Source organism: Microcaecilia unicolor, chromosome 3 (assembly GCF_901765095.1).
Source record: "Microcaecilia unicolor chromosome 3, aMicUni1.1, whole genome shotgun sequence".
Classification (NCBI taxonomy): domain Eukaryota; kingdom Metazoa; phylum Chordata; class Amphibia; order Gymnophiona; family Siphonopidae; genus Microcaecilia; species Microcaecilia unicolor.
The window spans coordinates 64,109,952-64,132,781 of NC_044033.1; the positions used below are offsets into that span (position 1 = coordinate 64,109,952).

The window sequence follows — 22,830 nt, forward strand, 5'->3', positions numbered from 1 at the left end:
TTCCCTCTGTGAGTCACGCCTACTTTGCTTCAACTTCCTGTTTCCGCACAGGCGGGACTCACAGAAGGAAGCTCCGATGCTGGCAGCCTCTCTCAATTGCTGCACCGTCCGTCCGCGCTGACGAGTCCCTAATAAGTAAGAAGGGGAGTGAGAGGAAGGGTGCAGGACTCGCCGGGGGAAAAAAAAGGTGCCGGTACGCCATACCGGTGTGTACTGGTACAAAAAAAAGCCCTGGAAACGTGAATTATAAGTTCTATCATAGTTCTGACTTTGTTTATTGCTCAGTACAGTGTTGAAACTCCCTTCCTTTGAAGTTGAGATTAATAGAACCATATTTACGTTTTCATAAATTGCTAAAAGCGCATCTATTATGTTTTTTTGTATTCTTCCTAGTGATGGACCAGTTTTTATTTTGTAATCTGCATCGATTTTGGATGGTATATAACAGAATATAAATTTTGTACTGTATTGTATTTTTCTTGACCTAAATGTGCCCCTGTTGCCACCTGCTTTTTAGGCTCCTAAATTTAGGAGTTCAGTGAAAATTTTCAAAGAGGCCAACTTACAAACCTAGCTCTATTAGGAAGCTAAACCCTACAAGTTATAAAATATATATGACTCAATTGGTTCTTAAAACCATTGAGTTATTTGGCTCAGTTCATTTGATGTACAACCCAATTGTCCTCCTTCATCTGGCAGCAATATTTCACAGATGCAGGTTGGTACTGAGAATTTTCTTGTTCTCAGCAGAGTGTGGAAGGACATTTCAGCTTGCATACTCTTTTCTTTCCCATGACTGAATGATGTAATTCCAACAGTGTCTATGCAAATAGGCCTCTTCAGTTTAATTAAAATTTCTAGAAACCTTTGAGTGGTGGATACATCTTTCCTTACCCTGCCTTATCATGTAGGACCTCTTCAGTCTTTGATTTTTTTCAGAGCTGGTAAGATGTACCCGCTCTCCACTCTTTTTACTCAGAACTCATTGTATGTGAATCTCTCCCCACTAGTGTCCATTACTAGAGTTTTTGACCATCTCTTACATTTTCTTTCTTTTTAACATTATGCCTCCCTCACCCTCCTTTTCAGGTGCTTGGTGAACCCTCCAGGTCTGACTTTTCAAAAGTGAGTCATTTGCTTTCATAGCGGCAGTTGCAGAAGAAGGCTGCCTCCCAAAAGCTCTTTTAAAAAAATGCAGGCAGTGCAACAAGATCGTGCCTGGTACAGATACTAACAATTGCAGTGCCTTGGGCCCTATCATGAACCCTCTCAGTACCATTTGTGTTCACAGATAACTAAGAGAGGGATTTATAGCCATGAAGACCTCAGCACCTTGTATTGCAAAAGAGCCTTAACTTTGTGCTTGGAGCAGACTAAAGCCCAGGTCTACCCAGTTTTTTTATTTATTTTGATCCTGATAAACCTGGTACTGCTGTTGCCAGACATACACTCCTCAGTTTGCCCAGCAGACTGCATCTTTGCTTATGCTCAAGGTTCACAAGGCCAGCGCTATAGCGCATCAGAAGCCTGCTTAAGGTTAGCCTCTAAATTTGTAGAGCTGTGACATGGGCATTAGTCCATATACTCACATTGAATTATTGATTGGAAGGAATGAGATTTATCTGTTGGCAGTCCCTGTTGGTTTATTCTCCCTTTTTTTTGTTGCAGACTGTGTATAGCTATAGAGTCCCAATTGTGAGGACTTTTATCCTGTTAGTATTCAGAGAAAGCCAAGTTATTTACCAGTAGCAATAGTTCTCTGTGGATAGAAGGCTACAAGGCCTCAATAGTCTTCTACCTCATCTGGAAGATATCTCCTAAGCTCACTATTTCAGTGACTGGGGAGGTCCTGCATGACAATGTGAGACAGGAGACAGACCATTCAAAGGCCTCTAAAAAGCTTCACTATGCTAGAGAGCCTTATCTATGTGAGTTTCATTAGATGCCATGATATCAAATTGTGAGGATTGTATTTTGCTCTCCAAAGAGACACCTGCCCTGCAGGTAAGTAAGTTGGTTTTATAGTGGCCTCCGTTGCAGCTGTGCAAGGTGGGAGATGTTGAGAATGAAGTAAAAGCTCTGAATAGTTGTAAATGAAGGATGATGGTGTTATAACCATAGAGGCTGTTTTAATTAATTGATCTGAAAGGCTAAAAGAAGTTAAGAAACTGCTGGGCAGAGGAGGGCATGATGACATGAGCCAAGATTGATATCAGAGCTTTTAGCTCCGGATGCCCTACTTTAAATCATCAGTTTATCCCAGTCATCCTGTAGAATTTGGCATTTTCATTAGCATAGCCTGAAACAGTTGAGTTCTCTAACTTTCTAGGAGAAATGTTGCAACTTAGAGATCCAGTCTCAAGGAATTTGCCTACAGACTGCAATCGCAAACTTTCCTTGTGGCAGTAGCAAACATGGTGTCGGTGGATGGCGATCCTGCCCTCATACAAACACAGGGTGCCGAACGAGAGCAGGAGCAATTGACCATAACTGCTTATGTACTGGAGCCAATGACAGAGTTCCGTGAGCTCCTTCACGAAATCAAACGAGATATCAAGGCGGAATGGGAGGAGCTCTCCACTGAGAGATTAGCGAGTTAGGCTGGAAGGTGGAAGGAATGAGGTTGGAAGAGCAACAAGAGGCCATTATTAAACTGGAAACATCTTTCTCAACTCCTCAAACGGACCATCTTCTATTAAAAGATAAAGTTGAGGACTTAGAAAACCAGAGTCTCTGCTCTAACATTCAAATTTGTGGGTTCCCTGAAACAGTAGACTATAACAACTAAGAATTAGCGGTCCAGAGAGCGGCTAGCATGCTTCTTTCAGAAGGAAATCAGACTGTACCCCTGGGTCATATAAAACTTGAGAGGGCACATTGAGTCACTAATCGCCCAAAGGTGAATCTTCCTTGGGATATAATCACCTGCTTTATATATTATAAAACTAAAGAAGCTGTATTACATATGGCCTGAGCGAAATCCCCCATTATTTGAGATACCTACTCCATCGAGGTATACCAAGACTTGGCAGCACTGACGCTATGCCGCCAGAATGAGTTGAGACCTTTCAATATTTGAGGAATAAAGGCCTCAACTGTTGCTGGCAACACCTGTTTGTGATAACATTTTATTGGGAAGGGAAACTGCAAGTTCTGATGATTGTCAGAAGCAAGACCCCCGTTCCCAGATTTGGACCCCCAGTCCTTTTCATCATCACCGGATAAATCTTTACATTCTGGCACCCTGAAGCCCCGTGCCTTGTGACCCAAATGGAGCGGTCACCCAAGGCAGGGGGTGTCTGACCCGCCAGGAGTCGGGCTCACTTTCATTCGCTGATAAGGGAACATGAGGTGCTTCAGGAGTTCCTACTGGTTTTGTGTTGCAAAATTCACAATGAGTACATTGTTTTCATTCTTGGTGGAGTCCATGAATCTTTAGGGAACCTTGGGTCTTCTGGTTCTGAGACTTTATATTTGTTATGTTAGAGTGTTTCCGTTTGGTCATGTTCTGGTGATGTGAATGGGTCCTTTATCAAACTTGGGATAACCTGAAGAAGTATTATCCTATATTATATAATAGGGTTCGAGGTATGGTTCATCCTCTCCCATATGCCCATGCCTTTTAGGGCATTCATTTCTGTCTTCAATGGCAGGATTCTAGAAGGTGGGGGAGGAAAGAGATTGGAGGGTGGGTGGAGGAGGATGGGGGTTGTTTATTACTTTTATCGTATCAGATTGGGTCATGGGGATTTCTTCATGGGGCTTTTATGTGTGTGTTTGTGAGGTTGGGCAATGCTGCCCTATCTTGAATATGCCTGAGGTCTTCAGCTGGAACTGACCTGTATGTCCCTTAATGGTAAGGGACTGAATATACCATACAAGCATCATCTGCTTTTTAAAGAAGCTACATGCTTGGGGGTGGATGTACTGTATCCAAGAGATGCATCTTTTGACGAAGCATGAGTTTTTACTCACTAATACAGCGAAATAAGCTGCGGTGCGTCTAGTCTCCAGTCATGTCCGCTCCAAAATGACAGTGCCCATCTTTGGAGCATTTGTAAGAAAATTAAATAAAGATGGATGATTTTTTCCTTATAGTAGTTGAAATTAGAGGGCTTGTGCTAACACCCTCACTCCCTATGTCTCTAACCAAAATCAAGGGCTATTTTTTGTCCACATATCAGATATTTTGGCAAAAATATAGAGGGTATGCTCTTGATAGGAGGTGATTTGAATTACTTTTAACTCAAGTCTAGATAACTCGACTGTGAGGGTCACTTATGCCAGGAAAGATCACGCTCGCTTATGCTTGTTTGTCACACAATGGGGCCTGCATGATATATGAAGGGAGGTGCATGGCAGTGAGAAAGATTATACTTTTTATTCTCTCATGCATGACACTCCAGATTGGATGTTTGGTTGGGAAACTCATTATTACGCAAGTATGTCCATGTTGTGGACATACTTGGTCTGACCATGCTCCCATTCCAGTTCATTTGGTGCTTAGTGCCTCTGCCCCCTGGCGTCTGAATGATGCTTTGTTGGATGACCTGGTGAACTTGCAGCAATTAGAAAACTTATGAGATTATTTACATTTTAATAACACCTCTGATATGTTCCCCTTGACCATCTAGGAATGCTTAAAAGTGGTGATACTAGTGCATTTTATCTTTCTGCAAGGTCTGCAATTGAGACAGATTTGGGTTGAGGGTGAACGTCTTCCTTTTACTGAATTTCAGGATGAATATGATTTTTTTTCAATATATGCAACTTAGAGATTTTCTACTACATATGGCTAGGAATAATCTCTCCTTAGTGGAAACTTCCATAGAATTAGCCATGAACTTGGGCATGGGGAAAAGGTGGGGGGTCTCCAGGCTTTATAAAGCATTATTGAAAGATGAGACACCTGTTCAGAAATGTTAACTAAATGTTGTAAGCCACATTGAGCCTGCCAGTGGTGGGAAATTGTGGGGTATAAATAAATATATTACTAAGTGGGAAACACTCCTGTCCTGTACTTATGACCCTAAAGAATGGGATAAAGTTTTTCATTATCTGTTTAAGGTTTCTATTGCTACCCCCATGATTGAGAATGGCTATAAGATTTTTTTTTTTAATCCGTGGCGGTATACTCCAGTGAGACTGTTTTGGATTTATAAAACTAGTTCGCCACTATGTTGCCGCAACAGTGGTGAGCGAGGTTCCTTTATCCATGTTTGGTGGGCATGTCCAGCAGTACAAATTTTGTGGACAGCACTGCTTCAAGAACGTAACACATAGTAACATAGTAGATGACGGCAGAAAAAGACCTGCACGGTCCATCTAGTCTGCCCAACAAGATAACTCATAACCACCAGTCCCATCTCCCACCACCGGCTCTGGCACAGACCGTATAAGTCTGCCCAGCACTATACCTGCCTCCCAACCACCAGCCCCGCCTCCCACCACCGGCTCTGCCACCCGATCTCGACTAAGCTCCTGAGGATCCATTCCTTCTGAACAGGATTCCTTTATGCTTATCCCACGCATGTTTGAATTCCGTTACCGTTTTCATTTCCACCACCTCCCGCGGGAGGGCATTCCAAGCATCCACAACTCTCTCCGTGAAAAAATACTTCCTGACATTTTTCTTGAGTCTGCCCCCCTTCAATCTCATTTCATGTCCTCTCGTTCTATCGCCTTTGCATCTCTGGAAAAGGTTCGTTTGTGGATTAATACCTTTCAAATATTTGAACGTCTGTATCATATCACCCCTGTTTCTCCTTTCTGCCAGTCATTTATCCACTTCATGCTGACTGTTGCTTACTGCATCATAAGGATAAGGTTGCTGATATCCCAAGAGAAATACACTCTTTGGTGATGCATCTCTTCACAGCGGCTAAGACAGTATTAGCACAACTTTGGAAACAGTCTGCTGTTCCACCACTTGAGACTGTTTTTAAAAACCTGGATTATTACTGCTTGATGGCCCAACTTATGGCTCTTAAACATAGCAGTATTATATCTCATCATAATACCTGGGACATTTATACGACTTGGAGGGCAGCTGCCCATACCTCTTAGATCATAGTCCCAACTTTGTTTTTCTATTTTGTTTTCACATTTGTCTGAGCGTGTATAGGTTTACTCATGACCCTGACTTCATTGTGGATATTATAATTTGCTTGGAGGGGGAGATATTAACCTTTATTTATATAAGGTAAGTATTATAGAATGAATATGGTATCTTGTTTTTTTTGTTGCATTGTACTGACTTACCTTTGAATAAATAAAACATTAAAAAAAGAAAAAGAAACTGCTATGCAGGTGGAGTAGGGGGTGGTCCATTGATTTGTGGACACTATGGTACACATTTTTGCATTAAACTGAATTGTCACAGTACATCTCATGAACAAAGTTATCACTTGTATTTTGTTTGTGCATAAAATAGAATATGAAAAAAAACCCCTGCTGGGCCAAGCAGTCCCTATCACCCCATTCCCACACAAAAAAAACCCCAAACAATTGTGTTGCTCAGAAAGTTTGCTATTATAAGGCGAGTCCACAGACTATCGTAGATATGGGACTATGGCGGTATTGAAAAACTGTGCTGTGGATTTTGGAAGGCTGAAGGAATTCGTTTAGTAAGCAAAAGTAGTGGGATTGCTCTTCTCTAGCTGTAGCTATAATTTCTTGCTTGTGCTGGTGTTCACTGTTGAGGATTGTTTCTGAAGAGTGCTTTTCTACAGTGCGTTTCATAAACACAATATTTGTTTTGTGAACAGACTGCTTGAATAATTTTGCTTGCATTCTGAAAAGAGTGGTATTGCTTGATTACATGCTGAGACTCTTCTGACCAAGGAAGAACTATATTTTATAGACTGAACTTTTAACAGAGGAAATAAAGTGAAAGAGCAGATTTCCTAGGATAGAATGGTTTAAGTTCTTACCTGGTCAGCAGTTCTCCCTGGTGCTGTCAGCAGCCTGTGTTTGTTTTTTAGGCTATTCTCCAAGTGCATGACAAAGAAGTCCTTGCATCCCAGTTGCTGGTGCTGACAGGACAGCGGCTGTCATATGCATTGCTGCACACACAGACAAAAGAGGGCATGGAGCTGCTTGCCAGGCTTCCTCCAACACTCTGCACCTGGCTCAAAGCCATGGTAAGTATACACAAGCTAAAGTCTTTAGGAAGTATCTAAACTGAAGCAAAGATTAGCCACCATTATAAAGTGTTTTTTTTCTCTGTGGCTTGGGAAAATGCATCTAAATCTTTATAGATTGTGCTATAAGATGTATTAGAAATTAAATGAAGAATTTTATTTATTGCATTTGTATCCCACATTTTCCCATCTATTTGCAGGCTCAATGTGGCTTACAGAGTTTTGTTATGACATAGTCATTCCAGGATATCAGATACAATTAGTAATATACAGAAATTAAGAAAGGGACGAGAGAAGGAAGGTGTTGGGTAGGATAGTATAGATGGTGGATGTTAATAGCTGGGTGGGTTGGTGAGGTAGTTTTGTAAGGCTATGGGTTCTCTTTGTAGGCCTTATTGAAGAGATGTGTCTTCAAAGATTTGTGAAAGTTAGTTATTTCGTCAATGGTTCTCAGGGCTGTAGGTAATGCATTCCACAACTGCATGCTCATGTAAGAGAAGGTCAGCTTGTATCCAACATTGGGCCCATACAAGACTGAACTTATCTGCCTCAGTTTCTAGTGACCATGTTCATTAAAAGTTCTTTTTCCCATCTACCTATGAAGAGAGTCTGTGAAGCTGTTGCATAACAGGCATATAAAATGCTGAATAGCTTTTTTTTTTGTAGGCCAGAGCCTACAAAATGAACATGCATGAGAGAGTTCTGCTAACAGTGGAGGGAGTGAAGGCAGACCTCTCTTATGCAATTCATTCTGGATATCCTGAAAATCCAGCTGGTTTTGGCTGCTCCAAGGAGTGGATTGAGAAACACTGATCCAGGGGGCTCTGTATATTCAGGAAGGCTTATGAATCAGAACTGGTTCTACTGTTCCTAATCCTCTTGCTCAGAAGAGGAACTATCCACAGGCATACTGTTCAGCCCATTTCCTCAACCACACAGGAGTAAATATCTCGGTCATACCAAGGTTTGTCCAGTAGTTTTTGGAGGAAGATTCAAGAAGAAGCAGAACAGAGCGAATGTGTTGAATTTATTAAATAATTTCAGTGTCCCCAAGGAAGTGATATCCGTATCAACTGGTGAAAACTAGAATGTGGCAGACCATACTATCTAAAGCATCTATATTTAGGAAGACAGATTATGAATCTAGGCTTCTGGCAGCACCAAACCATATAAAAAGGTTCATCTCCAACATTGGTCAATGTTAAAAAGAGCAAAACATTCAAATGCCATATCAGGTAAATACATCAGGTTGCTCAGTACTGAGGGGAAAGTTTTTCAGGGAGCAATGCTGACTACCAGGATGGAAGCTCACTATATGCTTGTCCATTTTATGTATTCCTGCATAGAGAAAATCTGAGACCTAGAAAATGATCTTGAAGCAGACCTGAATTGTTTCCTACCCTTGATACAGCAGGCAGAGGACATGTGCAAAACAAACCGGCTGAGCATGGCTGTTGGTGCACATAGACCCACCTGGCTAAGTGCTGCTGGTTTACGTAAAGACATACATGAGAAAGTGACAGATATGAAGGAGACTCTGTATGTAATAAAGAACAGCTGCTCCACTTTACAGATTCTGTCCACAGCTACCATCAGTCTCCAGAAGAATGCAGCCTGCACAGTATGAAAGGCAGTACTACAACTTAAATGAAAGATATCAGCCTTATTTACATCCATATCCATAGCAGAGACCACATAACAGGGACAAATAGCAAGCAAAGGCAAAGCCACAGCCTTGGGTACACACCAAAGCAAACAAAAAGGTTTTAGACTCCAACAAGACAATTTGGCTCATATTGAATCATTTACTTCAGGAGACCCAGTCTTGGTGCTTTCCCCTAGTAGATGTTACAGTCCATTGAATTGATCATCAACTTCTAGAAATCTAGCATGACTCCTCACATATTAAAATTTAGAGGCACAAATATAAACACAAAGCCAGAGAAGGATTTCCTGCCTCAACAAGGAGCAAATGAAGTAACCAACTTAATTTGCACCATCAGCAGCAAAATATATATGTTTTGGCTTTTTTTGTGATGGTGCTTCTAAGTCCCATGGTAGCTGCTCAACTTCGTATTGGAGAAGCACAATAGGAGCTGATGTCCCAGTAGAACCAACATGCTCAACAATTTTTGCCATTTCTTGGCAGAATAACAAATCTTCTCATTATGTCTCTTGTGGGATGGCAGAACCATTCACTTCTACTAAAAATTTAGTTTGTTTCACCAACCTCAAACTCTTATGACAGATGCATCCAGCCTAAGATGGGAAGCACATATAATGGATCTCTACAGCCAGGAGTACTGGTCATAAAAGAAAACTACATATAAACCTTGTAGAGTAATTTTTAATATATTGAAAACATTATGGTTAATGCTCAAGAGTCCTGGTACAGACAAGCAAGCAACAGTGTTTTAGGTAAACAAAAAGAGAGGATCAGGATCTTTAAGACTCTACCAAGATGCTTATGCTTGGGTAGTTTCACAGAAAATATTTCTTACACCATCTGTCTTCTAGGACACCAGAAACCCTTATATTCAAGCTCAGCCAATATTTGAAACCCAGTAACTCAATGATGAGGTTATTTCACAAGGGGACACTCAAATAGCCTTGCTTGCATCAAATAACAATAAGAAAGTATCCTGTTATTTCTCCAAATGCCTTGCAAAATTTAAACTATTAGCAGATGCCTTTACAGTTCATTGGGGCTCAGATCTCATCTATATACTGTTCCCCTGATTTTGCTTATTTCTAAGGCTAGAGAAAGGATAAATTATTTTAACAGTTCTGTATTGGTTTCTTCAGATGTGGTACTTAGGTTTCAACATCTGTCTCCTCAAGATTTTATGAAATGGGAAGGGAAGTGATGTTAGCCTGGAGAATGCTGCCTAAATTATTGCACTTAACCAAGGATGGAAAAGTGAAAAACCCACTAAAAGCAAAAACATGGATACACACTCAACAAAATAATAGATTCTGCTCAGAAAATGTATATATTGTTTAGATTTTTATTTTTCAAATTTTTTAGTAACAATTTTACAAGGGAGGAAAAACCTCGGCGGGTCAGGTGCATTATTGTAAAAACGCGATGCTGCCATGTTTTCTCACTGGTTGTGACAAAACAGTGGGTATCTAAGCCTATGAACTGTATTATTTTACTGATGACATGTATGTTTCCTAATTATTTTACTAATGACATGTACTTAATTGGCCAGTAGATGGCGATTGTCTTTTGTTTGTAAAGTTGTTACAGAACTGTCAGTTTCTTCTTCCCTCCAAAAGCTGTTAGCTTTAGCCCAGGAGGTAAGCGGCTTAGCATCATATTTGTCATTTGCTCCTCGTATTGGCTTACGCTTTAGTGAGTAAGCGTAGTAAAGAGAAAGTTGACTCATTGGGACCAAACTTCATCTTTCAGACCCTGGTGTGCTAAATAGTTTTCCCCTTTGTGGGAAAAACGCTTAATGCATACAGGTCTATGTATGTACAGTGCAGAGCCACAGCTGTACAAGCTGGATCTCTAACATAAATATCAGCTTGCCTGTTTCTAGGCTTTTTTTTTTGCCTCTTCTACTGTGATGTATGTTTGGGCTGTTGTTAAGGATACACACAGAGTGCTTCCTGCTTTACTCAGATTTATAATAGCAAGAGAGGTTTCAAGAAACTTTACATGGAAAGATTTCCTCAGTAATGCATAAACATCTGCATTTAATTTTTTAATTAATATCTTTAAATGCTGGAGAAAAGGAGGAGGGAAGTTTTCTCAGATTTGTGATAGCGTGTACAGATTGCTAAAGGGATTTCTCTGGCTAGAATCCTTTTATCAAAAACTTTTTTTCCCCAGAATCTCATGAGAGATCTGTGAGGCTGAGTTCTCCTGTTTTGTTGGCATAGGAGCCAAAATGTATTGCTGTTTGCTATATAGAAATGTTATCATGAGAAGTAACACCTGCATGTCTCATAGAATAGTGTGCATTTTGGTTTCATTTAAGCACATGCTATTCTGTTTAGCCTGCACTAATATGAAATAATGTGTTAGTATTGTAAATTGGAGGGGAAGGAGAGGAGGCAAAGGTTACGTAATCCTGGCAGTGTGAGAAGGGAGACCAATTATATAGCATTCATTATATGGGAGGGAAAATTGGGGCTGGGGCTGTATTGGGAGAGAGGGAGAGAAAGGAGTATAGCACTGTAACCAAAAAGTCTTTCCCTGAAGGTCCTGGCACTTCTCTTCTCCCCCTCCCCCACTCCAGCAGAACTCCAGCCATACCCCTTTCCCTCCCTCTCTCCCAATACAGCCCCAGCCTCAAGTGGCCATTGTGCAGCAGTGGAAGCATCAACACTCACCTAAACTCTTTCATATGAGAGTAAAACTGGGATGGCTGTGTGAACAACACTTCAAAATAGAACTTGGCCTCAGTAGTATGTGGCTGAGATATTTGAAACTGGAGAATGATGGGATTTAGCCCAGACATGGTTGCTGTTTTGAGCTTCTGCAGCGCTTTTTTTGTTTATGCTTGTATATTTGTTCCTACCGATTTTAGGTATTATTGTTGGTTCCATTGGGGCTTATGCAGGCTGAGAGCATGGACTTGGGGGGAGGAGGGGGGCTGGGGTGAGAGGGTAGGCAGGCATCTATGATGCAGAATTTGGTTGAGTGTTGATGGGGGAGGGGGTAATTTTGGACATCTTCTATGTATTTATCTCAGTGTAGTGCGAAGACTATGAAGTGTTCACTTTGCCTTTTCTTGTTGCATGTAATGATGTTCCTATACTTAAAAAAAAAATTTTTGTAACTATTTAGAGGTATACAACAGTTCTGAAAATGTATTACAGTAACATTGATTTTCACTTTGGTTTCAGTATTACATTTTGTAAAGACATTGACAGTTTTGAAAGTTTAAGTTACGTACCATTAAAGTATTGGTTTTCACTTCAGTTTCAGTATTACATTTTGTTGGAATTACACTTTATGGCTCCAAATACATGTTGGTTTTAATAGCACGATTAATTGTGATTAAAATTCTTAATCATTGCCCACCCCCAATAAAATGTATATTTTTATCATATTATATATAGCTGTGCATGTGATCAAATTAATATAAGAAATTTGTTCAACATTTTCATGAAAGTTTTGATTTTATTTTTTTTTTAATTTGTAGGATCCTCAAGACCTTAAAAATACAGAAGTGTCAATTGGGACAACAGGGAAGTTAGTGGATAAAGTGATAGAACTCCTGCCAGAAAACCACGGCCAGTATGGTCTGGCTTTGCACTTGATAGAAGCTGTGGAAGCAATGTCCCCTTCATGACAATAGTGTCAGCACTTCAGGCCAACTGGAACACAAGTAGTTCATGGTCATTTTCCACCCCATCCTACAAAGCCAGGCTCAAGGAAAGGAAGACTAACTCCTTGTGGCTTTTGTTAAAAGAAAATGAAATGCACTTGATATTAAAAGATTATGATCATCCCATCTGAATTCCAAAGCATATTATTGAACATGAAAGCCTCATATGCAAATGCTGTATTATTTATTTCTTACTCGAGTATTTGTAATGTAGCCAACTTTTAACATCCATTTTATTCTAATTCCTTGACGTAAAAAGTAGCTTGATGTGTTGCTCATGACTCTGCTTTATATCTTCTTGGCTCTTTGCTAACGCGCTGTATCTGCCATTCAGCAGTAGTGAAATACTCCATCCTATGTTTTCTGGCAGTACAAGACACCTGGTGGTTGCAGCCTGATGAGTTCCCAAACTCTAGATTTGGGCTGCTGGCTTGGGCACATGCATTCAGATTACTAGATGTTGGTATGGCTTTGGCTGTGCATTTATTTTAAAAACTGGAATAAATCCCTATGTGCAATGGGTCAAAACAAGGTGGTGTTCAGTTTGCCTTTTATGACCTTGAGCTTTCTAGTATTCAGGTTACCATATAATTCAATATCTGGAGGAAAAGGCTGTGCTGGTCCTGGGTTTTCTGTCATCATGGGCTTGTAGTTCAATTTCTTGAAAAAAAATCAAACAAATTGCACATCTGTGCATATAGTAATGTTAACATTAATGGTAACAGTAAGCACAGATGTAATTGTAGAGGATGGGACTGGAATTTGAGTGCTGAAATGAGACTGCATCATTCCTACCCACTCTACATGTGTAGCTCCTGATCTCATATCTGAGCGGGGGAGGGGGAGCCAGTTTGTGCCAGGAATCTTGGAACGCATGTTACCCTAAGCAAACTGTATGCAGAACGTGTTTATCTTTCCAGCAACTTTGTGAAAAATGCTGAGCGGCTATGCACAGGTGTAAATGACAATGAATGTGTAAGGATAAACAGTTAACTGCAAACACATACAGATTGCTTCATCTTCAAGCCAAATGTATAAGCAGTAGGGTATATTTCTCTTTGTTTCTCAGTACTGTATTCTTGGACTTATTTTTTTCAGGTCTCTTGTTAGGCAATGAACATATGCAACAAATATTTTTATGGTTGCACTATAAACGTATGCTGCAAACAGCCACCACCATAATGTGGCCTTCTAAGTAGCTGAGGTCCTGAATTTTAAGTTAAAACAAATCAGAATCTAGTGGTGATACTGTACAACAGCAGACTGTGATTGTGACCCATAACACATTTGTTCTATGTATGTGTTTCCGGTAAGAAGCAGGAGCTATTCCTCATTTTTCCCACCAAATACATAATAAAATAAAAACTCTATGTTAATGTAAGTAGCTGAATCCTCCCCAGAAATCTCTGTGTTCATCTCAGCTTTTATCTGTGTCCTGAAGGAAGACAGCAGCACACAGAAATCTCAGTAATATCAAAGAGGCAATTATGTTTTTAATGAAATGTGTGATTTTTAAACTCGTATGTTGTAGGAAGATAAAATCAAAATGAATTTACTTTGTTGACATGGATTAATGGTAAACAAAATATCAATAGTTAGATGTATATTTGCTGTATAGTACCTAAGCCTTGGCCTTATTTTGACAACTTATCACACAGATGTTAGAGTTAGAATTCCTGTTATGGTTTCTTTTTTAGCCCAGCAGTTAGCTCTTTTTGTTTGAGCTTCCGGCTCAGTTTGAACCAACTTCAGCTGGTGCTGCTGTACCATGAGCCTTGGTTTACTGCCACTCGGAGTTTGTCCTCATGTTACATGCTTTCCTGTGCAACCCAGCCATTGCAGTGATATTCCTGGGCCAGGGGCCACAGGGATAAGTCTACTTAGTAGATGCTGTTAATATACAGTCCCCATGATGCCCTCTTCAGTTGGGGAATGTGAGCGCGCTCTCCCTAGCAGCACCAGCTCACCAGAGCTGCAAAAATTGACCTCTACTTTCCCCTGTGGCATCGCATCACTGCCATGGAAGCACTGGGTTAACCTGCCATTGGAATTGTTAATAGTTAAATGCATTTAGAGATTGTGAAGAATGTAATATAAATTGAGAATAAAAAATTAAATTCTGAAAGTTCAAGTTTACCTTATCCTATGATAACTAATGTATAGTTCATATAATAAATTCTATGAAAATTAATAGTTCATATAAAATATTGTGCCATGAGGTTCTTTGTGTCATCATAAAGCAGGCTTAGGGTAAATCTGAACTAGGCCATATGTTTCATTCTTCCTGTGTCTGAGTAGGAATGTAAGTCTGTTACATTCCTACTCTAGAACCCATAGATTTGTCTGACATCATTAGAAGAACAGGAGTTGGAGCACACTCACTATATGTATGAACTCAGCTATGTTAAGAAGGTGATGCTGGTCTTTGTAGTGTTCTGTATTTCACCACTTGCCTTGGTCTCAGTCCCTGGAATAGAAACGTAAGGGGGAAGCCGCCAGAGTTTAGTTGCCCAGGTTAGTGCAAATCTTAGCCACCGTGGTAAATTCTTTGCCGCTTTTACTTCACAATTTCTTGCTTTATGGGTACTTCATTTTATCCTTGCAGTATATGCAAGGTATTGTGCAGCCTTTCCTGTTTTGATTTTGTATCATTGTCTAAGAGACACTAGTATTTACAAAGCTTGTGCTAAGCCCGGTGGAAGGACATAATTTGTTCCAAAGTACGGTTTCATTAAAAGTAGCTTTGCATTCCTTTCTATGTGTGGGTGTATTGTATTTTAAAATACAAAAAAAATGAAGATAATCTCTCCGTAAAAGCTGGGATAGAAGCTATCTGCAAGTTAACATCTTTTTGTATGCATTTTTTCTGTAGATTCAATTGCCCTGTGTAGAAAAATTGCCATGAAAATTAGCAACGGTGCCTGGCACAAAGAGACAACTATGCTCATTGAGGTGTAGCCATCTTTTTCTCTTGACAAGCACTAACTCTTGGAGCTTCTGCTTGCCTCACGCTTCCCTTCAGTCTGTTTCTCTCAATGAAAAGACATGGTTGCTGACATATTTTCAGCTTTTGAATTTTTTAATGTTTTATTGCATTCACCCCTTTTTTTCAAGCAAATTTTATTAAATCAAAACATGTTACATAGTACAAGAAACTGCCATAAACAGTACATTTAAGGTACAAAGACCACTCTCAATTGCCCCTTTTTTTCTTTGCTCTCCTTTCATCATTGATTACTACTACTTATCATTTCTGTAGCGCTACTGGATGCTTTTTCATGCCCGACAGCAAGCCTGAGTTTCATTACCGGCTAAGATAGTGGTCAGCGTAAACAGTTATGATTGGTGTTTGTGATGCTTGAGTCTGCATCATACTACCTTGTGAAAAATGTGCTCGACTGTCTACTAGGACCAGTGAAACAGGTAAGAAAAGTTCAGAGTCACAGGAGCAGGCAAAAGTGGCCAAATACATTCCTTATCTAGGAAAACAGAAGGATATTCATGAGTGAGAGATCCTCTAGTCCTGCAGTTAGAAGTGCAGCACAGAAAGCATACCATAATACTGCAGATTACAGTGCTGAAGAGAAAAGATCATGGGGCAGAACACACTGCTTAGGGTAAAGATATCAGTACCAAAATGTTCGCTGGTACCTCAAGTGAATCTGTCAACACAGACTACCTGCATCAGTGTTTCTCTGGTACAAAAATAAACTATACATACAAAACCCCTTGCCTCCCTAATATAGCCCTCTGTCTGCAACACTATCCTAAATAGAAACACAGGATGCATTACAGCTACTGTTACACTTTCTTCTGTTCAAGATTTATGGTACAGGTTTCTAAAATAATATACAACAGGTAATTCTTCACAAGGGAACTGAGCTAGTGCTGAAGACTAATCGGCCTTTACAGAGTTTTTAACCACCAATACTGGAGCCTTGTCCTTGACTTTAACTCCACAGAGGTGCTTTCTTCAAATGATCCAGATACTCAACTACTGGACCTCTGCTGACTCTGGCTCCTAGTTTGAACACCCACTATGTTCTCCTGCTATTCTTTCCCATAGCACCTTAGGAGTGAATTCTATCTGAAATTTATGTGATAGTTCAGACTTGCTCTCGGCGCTAGTGGGGACTGAGACATCTTTATCTTCTCCAGAGCTTAATCCACCACCATGTCCTGCATACCTTCGGGGTAAAGAGGAAGGCCCAACTGAATCGTGAGTTGGTTTCAGCAAGGCCTTGGTCGGCAGAGGAAGCCGCAGAGGAAATGAGCTTGGAGTCTATTTGGAGGGCAATTCAAAAATTAACAACTGCAGTTACTAAATCAGCTCAAGATACACCTCTTCTTGTGAGTAAAATAGATGCTTTAACTTTGTCATTAAAAAAAGTTAAACAAGATTCAGTGAACCAAGCTTTACAGACTCAAAGAGAGGTTGAAAATTTAAAATCTATTACTGACGTATTGGTTAAAGACAAACTTATGACATGTCAGAAAATAGAAAACTACAACAGGCGTCTAAATCTAAGAGTACTGAATTTTCCTATGGCTACAGGAATAAATGTGATGGACTTCTTTAAAAAATACCTAGTAGAAATTCTTTAATATCATGGCCTGGAAGCAAACTGCACTGCCAAGTCTTGCAGTAGTAGTGTGGAGATTGGACTCTATACATCTGATGTCTAAATTGACAGCCATGCAAACTGGACATTTGGTATTGTATCAAAGTGTGGGACAGTTATGTGAAGTGGTCTTCTTGTCCGTACTCCTCCCTCGCATGAGAGGGGGTGGGAGAGGGGGTAGGGTGGTGGGTTGGGAAGAGGGTATTTATGGAATAGCTTAGGGTACTGCTAGGAAGTTCATTATGTTAGTAAGCTAATCCGTTTCCAGTTGATGAGATGTCTAATGTTGGATTATGACATGCTGTGTTCAGCGGGGTTTTTTTTTTTCCAATAAAAGCTATTATTTAAAAAAAAAAAAAAAGTTCTTCAATATCCTCCTGCTATTCCCCCATTCAACAAAATATATTGTCTCCTCGAAGTGGAACAGAGCCATTGGGACCTGAGAGTTTGCCTCAAGTTCAGGATCCTGGGCCAGGAATTCAGGAGATTTCTGCTCTGCTTGAAGAATCTTTGTCAGAAGTAACAACGCGACAGACTTTAATAGTATCATTCGTATTTGAACAGAATCTAAATTCAGTAATGAAGTTATACTTTAAGAATCTATTAAAAACTTTTTGTGGTCATAGAATATGGATTTTCCCTGATGTGACAAAGACAACATAAGACAGAAGGAAATTATTTCTTGCTCTTAGGGAAGAGATGAGGGCACTAGGAGCAACATTCTTACTGGCATATCCCTGCAAATGCCTAATTTGATTCTTGGGCAATAAATATGTTTTGAACCAGTACAACTTTGAACATTTTTGCATATGAAGAAATTGGTAAATAGACTGTTGGAATGATAGTTAGAAACTGATTAAGGAAAAAAAAGAACAGGGTGGGAGGCCATTTACTTATAATTTTGTGTTTTATTTTTTGGATCTCATCTATTAATCTCTACCCCCCCCCCCCCTTGCTAATTGTGGTCTAAGAAAGAGATTGGTTGTAAATTTCTTTAAATTATTTTATTTTTTTATAAAATGTTTAGTCTATCTCTGTATTTCAGTCTGCAGATCCAGGGTTTAATGGGATTTTGGGATCTTGAAGTACATTGAAAGCCCAAGGAACCTTGCTAGTGCCTCAAATTATAGCACATTGGCAAAACAAAATGTTGTAAATGCCAGTATCAATACAACAAACATTAAGAAAATTTATTTTTTTATTACATTTATATCCCACATTTCCCACCTGTTTGCAGGCTCAATGTGGCTTACAAAGTACCGCAACGGCGTTTGCTGTTTCGGTTGATAATAAATACAAGATTATGTTGTGGTCAAAAGAGGTAGAAGTGAATCAGAGGTTAGGGGTTGAGGGGAAGGAGGATAGTAAATTGTCCAGTACGATCATTGATTATGTTGTGTTGCTGGGTGTGGGGGTTTATGTTGATCGGTGGGATATGCTTTTTTGAAGAGGTGGATTTTTAATAATTTCCTGAAGTTTAGGTGATCATGTATTGTTTTCACTGCATACGGGAGTCCATTCCATAGTTGTGCGCATAGGTAGGAGAAGCTAGATGCATAAGTTGTTTTATATTTTAGCCTTTTGCAGTTTGGGTAATGTAGGTTTAGGTATGATCGTGCTGATCCGAGTTTGTTTCTATTTGGTAGATCTGTGAGGTCTGTCATGTATCCTGGGACTATGCCGTAGATGATTTTGTGGACCAATGTGCAGATTTTGAAAATGATTCGTTCTTTGGTTGGGAGCCAATGCAGTTTTTCTCAAAGGGATTTAGTGCTTTCGAATCATGTTTTATCATATATTTATTTATTTATTGCACTTGTATCCCACATTTTCCCACCTATTTGTAGGCTCAATGTGGCTTACACAAACGTGTTATGGCATTGCCATTCCAGGGCAAAAACATATCAGTCTGGCTGCTGTGTTTTGGGTGGTCTGGAGTTTTTTTTGTGATTTGTTCTTTACATCCTGCATAGATTCCGTTGCAGTAGTCTGCATGGCTTAGGACTATTGATTGCATTAGTTTACGAAAGGTATCCCTTGGGAAGAAAGGTTTTATTCGTTTGAGTTTCCACATTGCGTAGAACATTTTCTTTATTACGTTTTTTTTACTTGGCTCTCGAGAGTGAGGTTGCGGTTCATTGTGACTCCAAGTTTTTTAAAGCTGTGTGAGATAGGGAGTGCATGTCCTGGGGTGTTTATTGTTGCGGGTTTGTAGTTGTTATGTTGGGATGAGAAGATAAGGCAGTGTGTTTTTTCAGTTGGAATGAGTTTGTCCATGATGTTCAGGCCATTATTGATTTCATTAGTTATTTCAGTCAAGGCATGTTGGAAGGGAATTTGATTGTAACATCATCTGCACAGATGAATGGGTTAAGGCCTCAGTGTTTCCATCAAAGTCCTTATCCAACCATCTCCTCAATTCTATATATCGCGCTAAAAATTCCAAATGGAAATCCAGGCATATTCTATAACAGTGCACATAACTTAATTAGTTAATTACGTAATCAGCTCTGTGAATTGGATGTTAAGCAATTATCAGCACTAATTGACATTAATTAGAAGTTACATGCGTAACTCGCTCAGTGTATTCTGTAATCTGGTGCACACAAATTCTAATAAGTGCAGTCAAAAAGGGGATGTGGCCATGGGTGTGCCATGGGCGTCCTGAAAAACTACGCTCAGGGAACGAACTCCATTCATTCCTGCCCTGTGCACTACTTTGATGGAAATGGCTGCCAAGACTTGGCAGCGATTTCCATTAGAGCAGCGCAAGAGGCAAAATGCGTGGGCTTCATTCCTGCCCCTGGAGAGGCCACTAGACTGGGAAGGGACTACTGGTGTCAGGGGATGGGGAGTTTCAATTTCAGCTGAAAACACACAGGCATTTTCGGCCACAACCTAAACTGAAATTAGGTTGGCCTCTACTATGGGCATTCTGTCACCATGCTACCCTTCAATGCAAAACCCAGAAAACCTATAAAGAGCAATTTTATAGCTATGCAAGCATAGGCCGTATTCAGTGCCAGTGCTTGCATAGCTGAGCAGCCAGATAGGCACAAAAGGCTGTCCTGTCTTTAGCCACTTAGCTATGTGGTGTTGACACCCACATAACTTCCAGGTTGTGGCTGTTAAGATGACCCAATCCTAGTCCCTGATTATTCCGATACCCTCACATTCTGATCCTCTTTACCTCAGCACTTCCATCTATTTGTGAAAATTTTTGATGCTCCTAACCTCAAGAACCTCTGAGATTTACCTGGGGGCCATACCTGATTATCTAAAGGGATGGGGCAGGAGTGATCCCCTCTGCTCCTGCCCTCTCTCGGGTGCAAAATGGCACCCATTTGACACTTGGCAACAGTCTAATTGTACTACTGCTAAGGGTCTGCCTTGATTTGATTTATTAAACTTGATAGATTGCTTTTTAGAAAAAAAAGTGACAAAACAACTTACAATAAAATAAAAACAAAGAAAAGTTAAAAACGCTAATTTTAAAGAAAAAGAAAAAAAGGAAGTACAGCTAATCACAAGGTCAGTGGATCCTTGACAGTCTGCTCGGGTCTAACTGAATGGAACAGGCCATTTCAAAGAGGTAGGTTTTTAAATTTAGAGCAGGAATGCTCCAAATGAGTGGGGGAAGGAAGGAAGTTTCAAAAAGAGAAAGCTGGCCAGGAGGTGGCTTAGATGTGAGTTGTTTCATAGTATGCCTCTTTTAATGGAGGAATTCTAAGCCAGATATTGTTATTTTTATTTATTTATTGCATTTGTATCCCACATTTTCCCACCTATTTGCAGGCTCAAAGTGGCTTACATAGTTTTGTTAGTACAGTTAGTCCTGGATGTCAGGTACAATAATTGTTGTGCGGAGATTAATTAAGGGAGGAAGTAGAGAGTAGAAGGTATTTATTAGGTATAGTAGACGGTGGGTTTAAGGGAACGAAGGGTGTAGAGAGTGAGAATAAAGGAAAAATAAGGAGTGGCAGTGTAAAATAATTTGTGAGTGAGGATGAAGACTTTATATTGAATGCAAGAAAGGACAGGGAGTCAGTGTTGCTGAATTAAAAGGGAAGTGATATGGACAAATCTAGAAGCATGAGAGAAAATGAGAACTGCTGTGTTCTGGATTGTCTGAAGATGGCGAATAGAATACTGGGGGAGGCCTGAGTAAATGATATTATAATAGTCTAATCATATAACCAGAAGAGTGTGAAGGAGTATCTTTAGGGACTAAGCATCAAGATAGTGTCTATTTTTGACACACAGATGAGAATGAGGCACAGACAAGGGAAAAATGTGATGAGTAACAGATAGATTGTAGTCCAGGATTACTCCTAGGTAGTAGAAATGGGAGACAAGAGGAATGGGAATGTCCGATAGGAGAGGGGAGGGGAGGGGTGAGTGCCAGTCACCCAACAGGCTGTAGTCTTACTTAGTAGGATTCAGAATATGGCAATTAGTGCGAAGCCAGGACTGAATAGAGGCCAGCAGATTTGGTGAAGTATTTTGATTTCAATTACCACAATGTTGACTGGATAAATGTTAAATCAGGGAGCACTAGGGAGGTAAAATTCCTAGACGTAATAAATGATTGCTTCTTGGAGCAACTGGATCTAGTTCTTAGTGGAATGCAGGGCATAGTATGAAAGGTAACTGTGTTGGGTCCACTGCGAAAGAGTGATCATACCATGATCAAGTCTGACCTAATACCTGGAGTGAAATCATAAAGGCAACCAAACGAAAGATGTCTCATTTCCTTCTGCAGCTGTGTGAGGATGGAAAGCTAGGCTGACAATTTCTTATAATGTGCCACAAATTACATTACTAGAGTCATTTCTAGGAATTTCCAATTTCTTCCACAGTGGAGCATAACCTCCATCTTAAAAACTGACTAGCTGGTAGATATTGTTTTCCAGTAATTTAATACTACCACTTATTTCTATAGCGCTACTAGACATAAAGAGACAGCCCCTACTCAGGAGAGCTTACAATCTAAATAGGACAGACAAGGGAATTACAAAGGTGGGAATGATATAAATGGGTGCTGAACAAGTGAGTAAGGGTTAGGAGTTAAAAGCGACATGAAACAGGTGGACTTTTAGCCTAGATTTGAAGACAGCCAGAGATGGAGCTTGACATACTGGCTCAGGAAGTCTAATCCAGGCATATGGTGCAGCACGATAAAAGGAACAGTGTCTGGAGTTAGGAGTGGAGAAGGGTGCAGATAAGAGAGATTTACCCATTGAATAGAATTCCTGGGGAGGAGTGTAGGAAGTGAAAGCTTTGCAAATGCAATCATTTAATAGTCTGTCAGATTTCAATCTATGGCTATAACAAAGTCTGCAAAGCTTTTTGATATTAGAATGTCCGGCAGGGGATACATTCCAGATTATAATGTAATTGAAATTTGAAATCATTTTTTGAATTCAGCTAGTGATAAAAATTTTGTGATTTCTCTACCTCTTTTTCTTGACAGATGTTATCCTTAGACTGTATTAAAAGAGGTTGAGAAATTCTGAGAGTAGTCTTTGAAGGATTAATATCAAGGATAACAACCTTGTCTGTCCAAGGAATTTGACAAAGAGTATTGGTAAGATCTTGAAAAGACATTAGCACATTGTGCAGAATCTAAAATGTTTCTCAAAAATGTCCTTTTCCAATGTCTTCATTTTCCATGATATATAGACTATTATAGTGTTTATTGTCTGTTTAGTATGCTTGCGG

General features: G+C 39.9%; 1 protein-coding gene across 2 annotated transcripts in view; it reads left to right on the forward strand.

Moving 5' to 3' along the window:
- RAB3GAP2 (RAB3 GTPase activating non-catalytic protein subunit 2) overlaps positions 1 to 15,238 on the forward strand; it is a 284,414-nt gene extending 269,176 nt beyond the window's left edge. For both annotated transcript variants that reach the window (XM_030196010.1, XM_030196011.1), the window contains exons 34-35: positions 6,984 to 7,142; positions 12,302 to 15,238. In XM_030196010.1, the coding sequence (XP_030051870.1) occupies positions 6,984 to 7,142; positions 12,302 to 12,451 (309 nt within the window). In that variant the 3' untranslated portion in view covers positions 12,452 to 15,238. The remainder of the gene's footprint in view (positions 1 to 6,983; positions 7,143 to 12,301) is intronic.
- Positions 15,239 to 22,830: the final 7,592 nt, after the last annotated feature.